General features: G+C 48.1%; 1 protein-coding gene and 1 long non-coding RNA gene across 5 annotated transcripts in view; one reads left to right on the top strand and one right to left on the bottom strand.

Annotated features, from left to right (window-relative positions):
- The window catches only part of NR5A2 (nuclear receptor subfamily 5 group A member 2), a 154816-nt gene that overhangs the window by 135159 nt on the left and 3610 nt on the right, over positions 1-16047 (bottom strand). The window contains exons 1-4 of one of the 4 annotated variants that reach the window (XM_032288652.1): positions 7380-7475; positions 6672-6809; positions 2616-2734; positions 934-1075 (exon numbers count right to left, since the gene is read on the bottom strand). In XM_032288652.1, coding sequence (XP_032144543.1) covers positions 934-1075; positions 2616-2734; positions 6672-6753 — 343 coding nt within the window. In that variant the 5' untranslated portion in view covers positions 6754-6809; positions 7380-7475. Of the gene's footprint in view, positions 1-933; positions 1076-2615; positions 2735-3721; positions 3867-6671; positions 6810-7379; positions 7476-16047 lie in introns of those variants that run through there. The other 3 variants (XM_032288650.1, XM_032288653.1, XM_032288651.1) reach the window with 3 other exon arrangements.
- On the top strand, positions 7396-16041 carry LOC116558657. Its single transcript, XR_004272119.1, has 4 exons — positions 7396-7488; positions 12294-12412; positions 13156-14618; positions 15761-16041. It is a non-coding gene; the product is annotated as an uncharacterized LOC116558657 (long non-coding RNA).

The raw sequence follows: 16047 nt of genomic DNA, 5'->3' as shown, positions 1-16047 counted from the left end.
AAAGCTCCAAACAAAAATAGTCCGTGCCTCATTGATCAAATAAAATGCACTCTTGAATCTAGCACCATCGGTGATATGTATCCCCTGTTATTGCTTTATTTGCAGTATATTTAATCCATAGAAAGCCAGTGGGTCAGAGGCTAGAAAGCAGCAACGTACCGTAATAGTCCGTGAACTACAGATTATTTACAGCAGTCACATATTAACTTTACTGCCTGCCAATCTGTACATTGTAGTGGAGGTCCTGCTCTTTCAACAAAGTTCAAGTGTGGCTTTTGAGGAACCACTGCCTTGCTCTTGTCAAACCTTTGCTAATGATTTAATCGTTCATTATTTTTCATGTTTCCTGATTCTCAATTTTTTATTTTGCATCCTCAGTCATTATCTTTAAATATATATATACATTTCTACACCGTCAAAAATAATATTCCACATGAGAAACTCCTTTTCATCATTAAAGGCTTTAAGTCTTGTTTAAGAATCATGAAATTAGTAGTAACACTTAGGACAAGCTCACCTATGTTAAAGAGAATTGAAATCAAACTTTTGGTAGGGTATCTTGATTTAAAAACTTAAAGATATTTTACTTTCAATAGTTTTACAAATTAGTTTTGTTTTCAGTTGGATTGCTTTATTTTCATAATCTGACCTTTTTTGTGTCAAATGCATCTGCTCTCCAAACTAAAAAAAAAAAGGCAGTTGGGGTTGTAGGGGAAGACAACTAATATTTTAATTTTTTTCTCCTAAGAGATGTCATCATGTTTAAATGAGACTCAGACTATTCTGCAGACAAAACATAGAAAGATCTTACAGTATTGTCAGTAGTGTTAAAATGCTAGAAAAATAACGTTCCTGTGCCATAAGCACAGTGTTGTTTTAAAGCCCACGTCCTTGGAGAGTTTTAATAGGCAGTAGTCTTTAGACGAATCTTACCTTCTAGCTTCATTCCAACACTTAGACATTTTTGAAAACGACAGTAAGGACAACGCTTTCTCTGTGTTTTGTCAATTTGGCAGTTCTGGTTTTCTATACATGTGTACCTTTTATTATTTTGGACTGTTCGCTTAAAAAATCCCTATAAGACAGAGAAAATAGTGAGATGTATTATAAATCTAACACCAGTCTTTTCCATTGTTTCATTTTAAGAAAATCACCAGTAAATCCTTTCATTGCACTATTTGAGCCCTTATGTGGTTCTGTGGTTTATTTTACATTTCAGCAACATCAACCTTCCCAAATTGTACCAGGCCATAGTGGAGATATTTCTGGCATCAGTTATATTCTTGAAGAATTATGTCAAATCTTGGGGAGTTTTACCTATGCACCATTTCATCCCAACAGTCAGAAAAAATACACTCTATATTGACCAGGTTTTTTTTTTTTAAATCTATTTTTCTATTATCCCACATGTTCCAGATAGAGGTACTGATGAAGTTCTGGCATTGTTTTTAAGTAGTCTGAAATAATTTCAGTGATAAACCATTGCAAATGCCAATGGAAAAAACTGAATAGCAAAATGCCTCAGATTTTTTTTTTTTTTTTTAACAGATGTCAACACTGGATAGTTGAAAGGAAAAGGATTTAAAGAGTAAAATGGGAAAATGCTCATAATTCCACTGGAATACATTCAAGTAGAGGATCTGTTTTAAGAAAGGTGAAACTAATGGAAGGGAAAAGCATGTATCAGAGATAGCTGAATTATAGCACACAGGGTATGTGCTTTTCTTATATTTTACATAAAAGAATTAATCAAAAATAAAATGTATAGCTTTGTAATAACAGCTTTACCAGGATGGTATTCACATTTATCCTACTTGCCACAAAGAGAAATAATCTTACTTTGCTATAGAGAATGGAGGGATTTTCCTGGTGGTGGTTTAAGTAATTGTACTGAGTTTTCCACTTAAAAAAAAAACTGAAAAATAATGAATATTGAATTTACTGGGAATATATTAAAGAGTTCTGAGATAAATTCTTAAAGTATAATTTATATTATTAGTAACAATATAGCATATTTTACATACTAAAATCCTTGCATTTAAGTAGGTCATATATTCATAAAAATTATTACATTAAAAACTAAAATCTAATTTTTTGGTCTTTATGATATAAATTTCAAAAAATCCTTAAAATTATTTTGGAATAAATCAGGATGAAATCACATAGTTGGGAATTTAGACTTTTATGTCTGTGGATAAAAAATGTTTACAATTGTAGCACAGAATACTCTGAAGTTAAAATGTATTTGGGAAATACTTTGTCATATTGCCTCTCAAGAACAACGATGCTTTAAATATATATAAGTCAAGCAAAATCAATATTTAGGACTGTTAGAAATGGAAGTCTGTCTACAGCTATATCACTTTACTACAATAAAATATTTTAAAACCATGAGACTGGCAAAGTTTTCTAAACAGCATAAATTTCTTTGCCTTTTGAACTAAATCAGACACACACTTCTGAGAATCATCTCGCTAAGACTCTCTCGTTCCCCGCTTTGTCATTTTTAGTTGAGTCTTTAAAAAGGGAGCCTAAATTTAGCTTCGAAGAAGTAATCCACAGGTTTCTTTTGGTTTTGGACATTACATTTTTCAGGTAGCAATGTGTGAGCAAACCTTGCAGCTTTCACAGGTGAGGAGCCCATAATGGTACCCAGACACTTTATCTCCACATACGGGACAAAGCTCTTCCAGATCTTCATCATAGGAGTAATTCACCATTTTAAATTGAGACACTGAAACAAAAGAAAAATGTATACACATATTCAATTAATTTACATGTAGGTGTTAATGCAGCAACAACAAGCATTTTGGTGATTGCTGGGCAAATATCACATGGTAAATTATAAAATAAAAATATTTTTTAGCAAGGCCTTACTGAACTATTTTTACAACTAAAACATCTTTTGTCAATGAGTATGCACCTTATGAAATTCCGTGTGCCACAAACAATTCCAACTTCTTTAGTTAACATTTTTAACTGACCACTTTTGAACACAAGTCTCATAACTCCACAAAGCAACAAACAGAGAAATGAACTGCATAAAGTAACAGCTTAGAATTTCTTTTAAATACCTATGAAGTTAAGTTCCAAAATGTCACCTTCGCCTAAGTTAGAGAAACAAGCGTAGGCTTTATTCCCTCCCTCTTGAAGTGGTTTGCTCCGAGCGCACCTTGCTTAGAGGGACAGCAGCACCAATTTGCAAACTCTGTCCGACAGAGAAACTGAAGCCCCAGAAACTCGCTTCTCAACAGCACCCCACTTGAACTAAACAGCCTGAGGCTCCCAACGTTCAGCCCTGTTAGAATAATCGAAACATTCAGTTCCGTATTGACAGTACTTTTCTATTCTGGATACTTTCAGCTCCTCACGATTGAAAATCTGTGAAAATAAAAAGAAGGAAAAAGAAAATAGAGGACGCCGGTACGGGGGAGAAAAATACCAGAAGAGTAAAAGGCACACAGGAGGGTTTTGGTTTCAAAGTATCGGAGCCCTGTAATGAACCTCACATGTTTCCGATCATCATAGCAAACTATAAACACCTCGAGATCGCCTGTTAAAGTTAAACAGAAATCAGGCCGCGACGACGCGCAGCGCGGCTCACTGCCGGGATCGGGTAACCGCCTTGCTCCGAACGCAGCCCGGCGAAGGCGTCTTCTCAGCTAAAAAGATGACCAACTATGCACAGGAAGGGCAGTGACCAGGAGACCCCAGGAAGTACCTGATCCGGTATTTCCTGGAGACTCCACATCCACACGGGTCAAGTACGGGAGCGCCGGGCACGGGTGGGCGGGCACCCGCAGGTCTACGCAGCGGGGACCCTGCCCGCACTCCCCCGGACACTCTTCCGCCAAACCCGTGGGCGCACCCGGCTCTCGCCCAGGCTCTATCTCCAGCTACCCAAGTGCGCACAAACACTGAGCAGAGTTTGTTTTTAGTTAATCAGTGGCGTTTGCAGGGGTGGGGCGGGCAGGGGATGGGAAACCCACGGCCTGGCAGAAGTTTCCTCTGATTTGTTTACCAAAAAGGAAAGAGAAATAGCCCCCACCCCAACGCCAAAGTCCTCGGCCACTGTATAGCCGCAGTGATGACTTGTTCTTTTGAAAATGAAGTTCTTTTCTTTCTCTTTGGTTCCCGAGGGCTTCAGTTGGAAAGGGCCGTCGAGGGGGGTCACTTGCAGCACTTTGCGGCTGAGGACTGCGCGCAGACCTGCGGAGTTACGCGTCTCTTCCCAGACACACAGCCCTAGGCTGGCGCTTACAGGGGAGTGAGTTAGTCAGTTTGGGAAAATTCTGGGAAAAGAGGCTCCAGAGAAGGCAGGAGCCTGCCTTCGTGAAATACTAATAAAGGGATGCTAGGTGCAGTCTTCCCAGTGGTGCCAGCCTGAATCCCAGCCCCAAGAGACCCCCACTAGGGTTTTAGGAACCTGGGGTTTGGGAAGGGCCGAGGGTTCAGAAATTCCTTTATAGCCTCTAGAAGTTCATAGCTCTCCTAACACTCGCGATGACAATCTTGAGGCATGTTTTAGCAACAAGGCTACAAGCGCACTTTCCCAAGTGTGTTCTTTTCTACCTCCCTTTCCGCCAACAAAGTAGACTCTAACTTTACACCAAAGGGGTACAGATAAGTAACTGCTTTCAGGCGGACTCCGTGCCTACCTCGGGGACCCGACATCGAAAAAAGACCGAAGCATGCGGTAGGGACCTTGTTGGAAAACCCAAAGACAGACTGAGTAGGGAGACGCTGCTGTGCGAGGCCTGGGCACCTTTCAGAGTTTCCCAGGTGGCCTGGTGCTGCCGAAACAGGCGTTTGGCTGGGCGAACCCATCGGGGCAAAGAAGGCCCCAGACTCTTCCTCAGTTATGGTCTAGAGAAAGAAGAGCGGCTGGCGGTGCCTTGGAAAGCCTTGGAAAGCTAGGGCCTCAGAGAGGTGCACAAAGTTCCCTCAAAGTTGGGCGCGCTGCGCTGTGCCGGGCCCCAGCAGTGGATCTTCTTTCTGGGCGTCCCAGGTGGGAACCAGAGCAAGCAGGACAATGGGATCCCCATTCCCAGGGGCTCCTCCGGACAGACAGGCCTCTAGTCCCCGACAAATCCTTGCCCCGGCGCTTTCCCTGCAAATTTTGAACCACGGGCTGAAGGAGTGGCGACTTTGAGCCCAGGCACCAAAGAAAACCTAATTCTCTGGTTTGGGGGCAGTAGGTAGTGTGTCCAGAAGACACCTCTCGAACTTTCTAAAGGAAACATTACTAATAACATTTTCTCTCTCCGCTCTCAAAATAAGCCTTTGGCTTCTTGCGCCAGAACGAGAAGCAGAAACTTTCCTTTTGGACCTCACCCAGCGACCCCAAGGGAAGGCCCTCTTCGGAGCTGGCAGCTGAAGCCCCCGAACCCAGCCTCCCCGCGCCACTTCCCCAATGCCCCACACTAAGCTGGAATTCCAGGTACCCGGAAGAAACGCTTCTTTGGACCAGCCGGGTTCCCCTAGCAGCCATAGTCTCTGGGGCCTCAGCTCCAGGGGACTCTCACAGCCCTACCTAGAGGCTTGGAGAGACCCCAGGATGACCGAGGGGGGAATGGATTACACCCGCATGACGTTCGCCCTCCAGCCAAGTATCTTCCCCTCCGCGGTAGGGCGACGACAGGTCCCCGGGCCTGGGCGCCCGGGCGCGCCTCCCACTCAGCACCGCAGAGTGCAACAGCCCTGAACTCTGCTCTCAACACCTCCCGGCCCTTTCAAGTTCGCGCAAGGGGATGGCAGGAAGCGTTCCGGGATCACAGGCCCGCCGGCCCGCACATCCTGCACCCTGGAAGGGGCGAGGATGGAAGAGCACCGGTGACTTTTCCTAGCATTGTTCCCTCCCCGGCCCAGAGCAAATGAGATAAACTTCTGAGGGGCTTAATACAAGCCAGATCTAGAGTTACTATTTTGGAATGCGGAGAAAATATAGCCAGCGGGAGTTGTTTTTTTCTTGGCAATCTAGAGCTGGGAAAACGAATGGGACTTCCATATTTTCAGATCTCAGGTTTAAAAGGGGCTCAATAAACGAACTGCTTCCCCCTCCCACATCCAACTCAATCGGCACAACGCGCACAGGGGATGAGTTTGGGGTAACTGGTTCCCTTCAGCAGTTTTGAGCTGACCAAATCCGAGCCGGCTGCGGGTGTCCGCCTGGGCTTTTGGGGGTGGCCACATGCATTCTAATATCGCTAAGACAAGCCTTTCGGGGATCACCTCTTTCTGTAGTTGACTTTCCCATACTGGGTCGTCTCCCTCCACATAAGAGCACTGGTTAAAGTACAGCACACAACAGTTCCAATAACGGAGAACCTGCTCGGGTTTCCAGTGAGACATTCCATTTCTTAGAATGATCTTGTTATTCTAAAGTACCTTTAGCCTGAAGCTGCCCTGCTTGGGTTGCCATAGAGCTGGAAGCCTCTCTTTCCTTAATTAGAAGAGGCCAATTAGACGTCGCTGGGAAAACCTCTGCCCCGCATTGTTCAAGAGCCATAAACTTTTATGCCTGCACCTGAGGAGGGGGCTTGACTCCCGCTGCTGCAAGCGCCCAGCCAGGCTACTCGCGCACCCGCGCGGTGCTGGAGGCTGAAGCCTGCAGGGCGAGCCCGGGGGTGGGGAAGCCGCGGGAGCCCGAGCGCTGTGCGGCGCCTTCTTACCTTGCATGTTTTCCGGCATCTGGCCGTGTTCCCCATGCGATCGAGCCAGTCCTAGGGCTTCCGTCTCCACTTTGGGCAGCATGACAAGGCGGCCGCGGGCGGGGATGGGGGGTCTGTGTCGGTCGGGAAGCCCAGCACCTGGACACGGGCAGCACAGATTCAACTCCGGAGGAAAGAAGGAAGGGGCGACCGGGGTGCCCGCTCACCCACCCGCTCGCCTCGCCCGAGTGTGCCTCCGCCTCCTTGGGGCTGCCGGGCAGGACCTCTGAGCCCTGTCGGGTCTCGCGGCTCCGGAGCCGCCCCCGAGCTGCGAGGAGGAGGTCGGGGTTAAGAAAGGAGGCGAGGAAGACAGCGTCCCGGCACCCTGGTTCGGCTCCCCCAGAGCGCAGGCGGCGGCGGTGGCGGGGACGCAGCTGCCCGGGGCGCGGAGCCGTGAACCGCCGAGCTCCGGGCGGGCAGCGGAGGCGACCGCTGGGCTGCTACTGCAGCCGCGGCTGTGCCGTTGCCACCGCTCCGGGACGACTCCTGCGACTCCTTCCTTTCCCTCCACCGCCCGCTGCTCAGGATCGGCAGGGGTCTCTCTGCTCTTTCTCTCGCCTCCCTTTTCTCTCCGCACCTCTCCTCTCTTCGCCTCTCCGCCCCTTCCCCCCGTCTCTCTGTGCCTCCCTCTCGTTCACTATCACAAGTGTGGAGTTGTGAAGTTCCAACCTCCCTCTCCTGCCTCGTGCACTCCCCGCGCGGGTCCGAGAGCGGCCCTTCCCAGCCCCGAGGGTGACGGTGCTGGGAAGGACAGGGGGAAGACGAGGAGGAGAAGGAGGTAAGTAGGGCCGGGGGTGGGGGGAAGGCTGGGATGAGGGGTGAAGGCAGTGAATGGGAACGCGGGTTCCGGACTCAGGTCGGACACTAATCGCCAGCCAATAAGGATGAGGCGCTGGCTGCAGTCCCCCGGCCTGCCCCAACCTCTGCACCCGCCTCGCCCCCTCCCACCCCACCCTGGCCCGGGGCGGGGGATGTAAATGCAGCCGGGTCTTACAGCTAGTCAGAAGCGACCTCTGTCTGAGCGCGGCGGCGAAGAAGCAGCCAGAGCGGCAGTTTCCTCGAGCTGAGGGAAAGCAAGAGGGGATGGGGGCGCGTGTGGGCGTGTGCCCTCGCTAGTGTGTCTGATGAGGAGATGAAGGGGAGGTAAACACCCATTTAAACCATCGAAAGAAGAAAAGGGATCTTGAATTCAGCTGGCCGTTCTGAAACGCAGAGTTGGTCCGCGGTCAAGGGTCTTCCAGCTTTAATGCCCCAGGTCACTGAGAGCCTGGAGAGGAGACACGAGGGCCCCGGCGGCCTGAAGGGGCCGAGGGTCCCAGCTTACTGAGAGGCGGGCCACACCTCCAAGAGCTCACTCATTAGAATTAGCGGAAGGGACAGCCACTCCTATTTCCCCAGCCTGCTCCCCATTCCCTTAGCTCATTTTTAAAAGACCCTCAACTGGAGCCCAGGATCATCTAAGCGACAGACTTTCCAGGTTTAGTGAACTGTGTTTCCACGCAGAATACAAGAATCAGTCTAGGCTTTGCTTTTTCATTCTGTTGTCTGATGGGACCATCCACTTGAGGCTGAGGCCCAGCATTTAAAAAGTGTTTTAAAGAACCATCTGTTCAGCAAGCTCTTCGACCACCAGCCCAGCCGCATCTTCAAAGTTTTCAGATCTCCTCCCAACTAGATGAAAAACATTCTTTCCAGCCTCCTGACTGCATGTGAAATGCCTCATATTCAGGGTCTGCTGTGTAACGAAGTAATTATCAGAGTCCACCCACAAGGGGGTGAATTTGAATCTCAAAAGATCTGAGTTTATTCTACTTGAATAGTATAGAGATTACACATTGAAACTGCCCAGTCTAGTATTTGGTGAATTGGAAATTATTCCAATCACTGCAGTGCATAATTTCTATAGGGTGGGTTGTTCACCACCCACCCACACCTGGCGATTCAGGTACTACTGACTCTTAACTGATTTGTCATTTTGCTCTTCAATGTATATTTAGAATCAAAGTTATTTAGATTTCAGCTTTAGTAGCAACTTCAGGTTTTTTTGTGGAAACATTTACATTTTTGAAGGCCTGTCCATTAGTTTGTATGAAGAAGTAGGCTGAAGTTGCCGAAAGCTCCAATTTTCATGACAGTATCTAGTAACACGGTCACCAAATTTCAGTATTCATGGTGGTTTTAAGTATCACTGAGAACTAAGAAAATAAAGAAAGGGAGTCGACTTCAGAGCTTATGGCAGTGCTTGCCTTGCTTTGCTCATGAACATTGAAAATCAGTTTATTTCAAAGCCTTAACTTAGGAACAACCTCCTTCCACTGCAATTCAAAGAGTTTACGGGGGCATGTATGATACAACACCTTGCCCAAATCCCAGCCTAGCAAGGATGCAGGACTCCAGACCCTCCTTGGTCATAAGAGGAAGCCTCCAATCCCCAGTGTGTAGTGGTGATTTCACTACTTGGTGAAGGTGGGGGAAGTTAGGAGAGTTGAAAGAAGTTGAAAGAGGGTCTGATAGGTCCTTGAAATTGTGGTATGCCAAGAAACCCTGCCTTGACTTGAGGCTGAGACTGAGGCTGAGGCTGACCCAGTGAGGCAAACTTTGTGAGCATGCTCACAACGCCAGCTGCAGGGCCAGAAGGGACTTGCATAGGCCACGCTAGCGACTTCTAGGTCCGTGCGGGTCTGCCCTCCCACCCCATCCCCAAGAGATGGAGAACGGTAGTGGCAAAAGGCCAGCTGGCACTCATTTACCTCTCCACAGGGAGACTTTTCCGGAAAGAAGAACTCACAAAATGGGAGGGATGCGCGAGGGAATAGTGGCTGGGGACCGGGGTATTAAAAATTCATGCTTTAAAAAAAATGACGGAGGAGCTTGTGTCACGGAAGGAAGCCCTTTACCCTGCTTTGAAAGTCTAGTCCAGGTGGACACCTTAGCTTAGCAGCGAACTGAAGGGGGACTGGAAGGGCAGAAAGTCTCAAGCGAGAGTAAACGGCCTTTTCTAAGCACCAAGGGAACTCCTAGCCCAGAAGCCTAGCCCTCGGCGCTCCAGGCCTCCACCTGGACGACGGGAAACCCTCCCTGGAGGCAGCCTTATTTCAGATCCCCTGGAGGGGTGTCAAAATCCCCGCCAGAGGTGGACGAAGCAAGGAATCTTTCACTGGAATTGATTCTTGCCAGAGACCCGAGGGCACACAAACCTTCCTCGGGTCGCTCCGCAAGAGAAGGAAACGGTGGAGTCTCCCTCCCGGAGGCAGACGCAGAGGAAGGGGCGGCGGTACCAGGCTCCCAGCGTCAAGCTCATTACTGCCCTCCAAGTGCACCCTTTCTCCGCCTTCAGAACTCCCTCCTTTTTCTGAGCACTCTCTGGTCCTTTGACCCTTCAGTTCTGCTGGGCAGGGACCCCTATTGAAGGCGGGGAGCACCTAGCTCAGTGACCTTGGATCGGCTTGGGCGCCCCCCAGAAAGCTCTCTCCGAAAGGAAGCTGTGGGAGGAGGAGTTCTCGGTGTCTAACATGGGTTACTTGGGAATGGTTCTGGGTTCCCGGGGCCGCAGTATGAAGAGAGCCAAGTGGCTGCGGGAAGGGAAAGCAGTTGAGATGCAAGTAGGAGGAACCGGCTCTGTGTGGTCTAAACGCCAGAGCCAGCGGTGCCTGGACTGACCCATAAACACACCTACCGCGGACGGACAGACGCATCTCATCCTCTGCCGGGGACATCTTAGCAACTGCCACGCTACCTCCTAGTGGATGCACACTTAGAAACCCACCCGGTACTTACCGCTGCGGGAACTGTAACTGGTAGCGGAGACCAGAGACTAGAACCAGGGAGGCCTGGGAGTCGGTGGTGGTGGCGAGGGGACAGCTCTGTTCAACTACCTTGCGCCTTCTCAATTTCTCTGCACTCCCTCTGCCAACTTCTGGCAAACTTCTCTCCTTTCCCCCCACCTCACCTCCACCTTTTTCTTTCCAACGAGACCGGTCTCCAGAGCTCGCCCTTCCCGGTTCTGACTTTGTCTTAAAGTGTTGATTGACGGTTGCAATTACGAAGGATGATGGCTCGGGGAGGCTCCCGCAGCCTTGATGAGCCCGAGAAGCGCAGTCCTAGCATATTTTATCCACGCTTGGCGTTTCGGGGCTGTGCGCGCCCCATTCACCCAGCTGGCTGGAGCGGAGAAGGTCTCGCACCCCCCACTCGCTAGGATGCAAACTGCCTGCCTTCCTCCGCCTCCACCTTCCCGGGGTTCAGCGCCGCAGTTCCAAGCGCGCGCTGAGAGAAGTCAGCCCTCCACCTGACTTGAGAAGGGTCGGTCGATCCCCGCGAGCTGGACCCGTGCGGGCAGCAGAGGGACAAAATATCAGGATTTTCAGCAGCGGTTCAAGTTTCCTGGGCTCTCAAAAGGTGTGGCAGACATACCTTGCCCGCGCGCCTGGGTAATGACCCACCCAAACTCTCACGAAACTTGCAAAACCTTCCTCCTTGGCAACAATTTCTCCCGTCTTCTCTTCCATTCCCACCTTTTGGTGCTTTTAAGAAACCAGGACAATCACTTTTTTCGTCCAACATCTCTACTTTTTAGACCCCGGAAGAAGTCTAGATTTTTTTCAGGTCTCCATTACTAGGCCGGGATAGCCCAAGGGGGAGGAGAAGCAAGTTTATCAGCCTACGGAAGCTCCGGGTCTGCCTAATTTTTCCACCCCTCCCAGCTGAAAAGCCCATCAGAAGCCGCTTTTGCCTTTCTCTGAAAAGTTTAGCCAGAATTCCACTTTCATTCCTGGGCTCTGGGGGCTGGGCTTCCCGCCCACACCCGCCCTCATCCGGAACGCTTTGTATTAAAAAGAGACCGGTTAAATTTCAGTACAGCCATATGAATTACCAGGGAGCGTCATGTTGACCGAAGCTTTAAAAAAAGCAAACTTGAATAGGTGAGAAGTCTTGCCTAGCTATAAAGAAAAAAAAAAGGCTTTCTGCTGCACGTGTAAATGTCTACTTAAGACATCAACTTGAGCCCCTAGAGCGGGAGGATGGCCATTGATTCACAGTCACTATGAGAGTATCTTGACCTGGCGTGGCGCGCTTTTTAACGCGGAGGAAAACGAAAGCCGAAGCAATTATCTGAGCAATCCAACCTACCCCATTCGCCACCCAGGCAACCTCCCAACCTTGCCCCAAAGGAAACGAGGGGTTTTTGGAGAGTTTGGCCTGGATTTTGGAATCTACTGCTCTTTATATAAAGAGTGCACTGGCCGGGCGCGGTGGCTCACGCCTGTAATCCCAGCACTTTGGGAGGCCGAGGCGGGTGGATCACGAGGTCAAGAGATCGAGACCATCCTGGTCAACATGGTGAAACCCCATCTCTATTAAAAATACAAAAAATTAGCTGGGCATGGTGGCGCGTGCCTGTAATCCCAGCTACTCAGGAGGCTGAGGCAGGAGAATTGCCTGAACCCAGGAGGCGGAGGTTGCGGTGAGCCGAGATCGCGCCATTGCACTCCAGCCTGGGTAACAAGAGCGAAACTCCGACTCAAAAAAAAAAAAAAAAATACTAGTTCACTGACGAATCTATTAACTTCATTGTCTTTGGAGCATGTTGTCCCAACCCAGGTGTCCTGGCGCGCCCCGCCAGTGTATAGGCGGTGTCTTACAAGAGTGTAATAGGGATGCCCGGTGTTGAGAAAGGAACGGAGCAGGGGAAATAATCTCGGGTAGGTGGTCCAGTCTAATCTATCTCTTCCTCTCCGTAATTGAAATGGAAATTTGAGCCAGCTCCAGCTCAAAACTATGAAACTCCATCCAAGGAACCAACCGTGTCCAGCTTCGGGGCCAACAGAACGACGATCCCGGCGCTTCCAGGCCACAAAGCACCTTGTGAAACTCGTTGAACACTGGCAGTTGCATCCTTCACGCCCTCTCCCCCAGCCTCAACCTAGGTCAGGAACCAAATCCTTAGTATGAGATTATTCTAGGCTGCCATTCAACTGTATCCGGCGATACTGCAAAACTTCTCCATGGAAGGGGTAACGTCCTGCATTGCTTCAGAATTCCTTGGCTTTTCAGCCAGGGAATGGACCCGACCAAACTTCTTTCTTCAGAAAAGCCCCTGAGCCAGCAGTTTCTGATTCTTAAGGTCAAAGAGTGCCGGGCCCGCAGAGGTGCGGGGGTCCAGCAATTTGGGTTGCACCTGGTCGGTACAGAAAATGGGAGTTTGGAAAGGCAAGACTTAACAGTGATACCGTCACCCTTAAGCATGGGGCTTGGAGCTAGGGAAAGTGTTATGGCCTGGGCAGTTACAGAGATTGCACAATTAGAAGGGCGTGGGTTTTTCCAACACGGAGATAACTTTTGCGATGGTGTCCAGTGTATACCAAGGCTTGAGACAGATTCACTTGTTTTCCCCAGACCAGGACCAAGCGGTGGATTCCGACCAATTTTCTTTCCATTCCTGTAGAGGCTGCTGAAGCAGGTGGAGCTTGCAGGGGGCTGGGAAGCAGAGGCTGCAGGCATCCAAACCCTGAGCAAGGAATCCAGCACTTGTGAAAAGTGCCAGCAGTGGTGTGGGACTAGCATACCTCACTGTGGGAGGCACAGCTGGGTTTGTCAAAAGTGCTTTACGATTATTATTATTATTTAAAAGAACCTAAATTGTCTTTCCATATCCCTTCCTCTTATGGGACAATAGTGTTTGCTTATGCTACCTAATTCAGTCACTCAGCTTGAGTGGATTTCCCTGCCTTCCTCACACCCACTGCCTCTAGAACAAGTACCTGCTCTGAATTTCCTCTCAGTTCGTTCTCACCACCTGTTGGTGGCCCTGCAAGTTGTTACCATACACCACAAATTCACAAGCTAAACTTCATGCAAACTCCAGAGATCCTTTCCAGGAAACTCTAGAGCAGGGGACCAGAAGTGCCTTCGCCCCACCCCACCCAGACCTCAGTACTCTCAGAGGCAGTTTATACACTACCCTATCCCACCTTCCTGAATTCTACAAGGATCCAAATCTGATTTCTACTGTGGAATGGAAAGGAAGATAAAAAGCCACTTACAAATGTCTTTCTTAAGCTCAAAATGTCTTTTGGTGGAAAGTCTGCGTAGACCAACATTGTATTAAATCAAAATTCCTTTCCATCAACAAAAACAAGTGGTTACTACCTAAGAGAAAGAGTATGTATTTCAGAATATTTCTGGGGTTCTATTAACAGTTCATTCTCTTGACAAGTTGAATGATCTGGAGTAAATCACTTGACCTCCAATTCCATGTTTTAAATCAGTAAAATTGGGTTAACAAAGTAAATTTTATAGTTAAATGAGACAGTGGCAGGAAAGAAATATACTATGCTGGTAGCATATATCAGTTTCCCTTTATCTTTCTTTCCCCTTAGCTTCACTCAAACTCATCATTCTGTAAAAAAAAAGAAAAAAAAAAACCTAAAAATGGAATCACTAACCATCCTAGGACCACTTCCAGTGGGATGTGCTTGCTAACTCGATTGTCCTGCAGTGCTTCACGCAGTCCTCAGGGACAATTACATTATCACCAGATAAGACTGCTCATATAAGTGCTCATGGTCATCTGTATTCAGGTTATCTGGTGTTTAAATAACAGTTAAGCTCCAAATATCTTTTCTTACTTATCAACTACACAGAAACATACATAACAGCTTCCCAAAAGACTAAAAGAGAGGCAACCTTCATCAACTTGCGTGGTCAGTTTCAGTTCATATGGTTTTCTCAAGCTTGATCTCTTAAGATGACATTGATCATGTTTCAGCTCTTCCCCAGGGCCTCCCCAGAGCACAATGCCCCCCAAACTCCAAAAGTTCCTTGAAGCCAATTGGATTTCTCTAAGAATCAGTTCCAGTAAGGTGAAGCATGAGGAAGTGCAACTCGAAGAACTAGGTCTATCCTAAGGTAGGCTCTAGACCTGTAGCGTGAAGGTATCTTGCCTGCCTAGAGCATCCCTGGGGGTGGGAATTGGGTTGAGCCTCTAGGTGAAAGTCTGACACTGTGCCCTTCTTTAGCTCAGCTCATGTTCAAGGCTGAATCCAAGATAATCCTAGACATTGTTTCTGGTGGAGGGGTCAAGCAAAGGAGAGAAGCATTAGCAAGCCTCTGTTCTCCCTTCCTCTATAAATCTCTCTTGGTTTATTAGAAGGCATGTTAAAGAAATCCTTTCTCTTTTTTTTCGATATAGGGTCTCACTTTGTCACCCAGTCTAGAGTGTAATAGCATCATCACAGTTCACTGCAGCCTCCATCTCCCTGGCTCGAGTAGCCTTCCCATCTCAACCCCCAAGCCATAGTCACTGGGACTACAGGCACATGCCACCACACCCAGCTAATTTTTTTTTTTTTTTTTTTTGACAGTCTGGCTCTGTCGCCTAGGCTGGAGTACAGTGGCATGATCTTGGCTCACTGCAACCTCTGCCTCCCGGGTTCAAGCAAGTTTCCTGCCTCAGCCTCCTGAGTAGCTGGGATTACAGGTGCGTGTCACCACTCCTAGCTAACTTTTGTGTTTTTATTAGAGGCGAGGTTTCACCATGTTGGTCAGGCTGGTCTTGAACTCCTGACCTTTTGATCCACCCATCTCTGCCTCCCAAAGTGCTGAGATTACAGGCGTAAGCCACCATGCCTGGCCTTTTTTGTTGTTGTTGTTGTTGTTTTTTTTTTTTTTTTTTTTTTTGGTATAGACTGGGTCTCACTATGTTGTCTAGGCTGGTCTTGATCTCCTGGGCTCAAGTGATCCTCCATCCTCAGCCTCCCAAAGTGTTAAGATTATGGGTGTGAGCCACTGTGCCTGGCCTAAGCGATCTTTTAATTCTGTGCATCCAGGCCAGAAAAGAAGAATCTGAGAAGCACTGTTTTGGAGATGGGCTGGGGCATGGAAAGAAAGGAGGCTCCAGAGTTTAGCTTTCTAGAAGAAACTGGCAGCCTAAGCCCCAGCTGTGAGAATCAGAACATGGGCTTGGTGGCTGGCATTCTAAATAAAGCTGGCTAGAGGTTAGGGTGACATAACGGCTATCACATTTTCCACTGAATGACGTCTACTTTCAGAGAGCATTATGAGCACAGAGCTTGCTGGAGGTTATCACTGAAGTAAAAACAGACTCTAAGAGTGTTCAGGGGACCAGATAGCAAGCCTCACATTACAGACTCAATACAGTGTCTGCACTGTGTATCATGTACCCTAAGTATGCAGGCATAACCTTCTGTGGATAACATGCAATATTATACTGAGTGCATAAAATATTCTGCAAGTGTGCTTAATTTGAAGAATTATGGAAATGTGATATGAATCAAAGCATAATGTTGGGCATATTGTGGGGAGGGTCAATAAATAC

Source organism: Sapajus apella, unplaced genomic scaffold, assembly GCF_009761245.1.
Source record: "Sapajus apella isolate SASKATOON/1434 unplaced genomic scaffold, GSC_monkey_1.0 scaffold22, whole genome shotgun sequence".
In the NCBI taxonomy this organism is placed as follows: Eukaryota; Metazoa; Chordata; class Mammalia; order Primates; family Cebidae; genus Sapajus; species Sapajus apella.
Note: the sequence above shows the minus strand (reverse complement) of the source record. Positions and strands in the feature narration are given on the sequence as shown.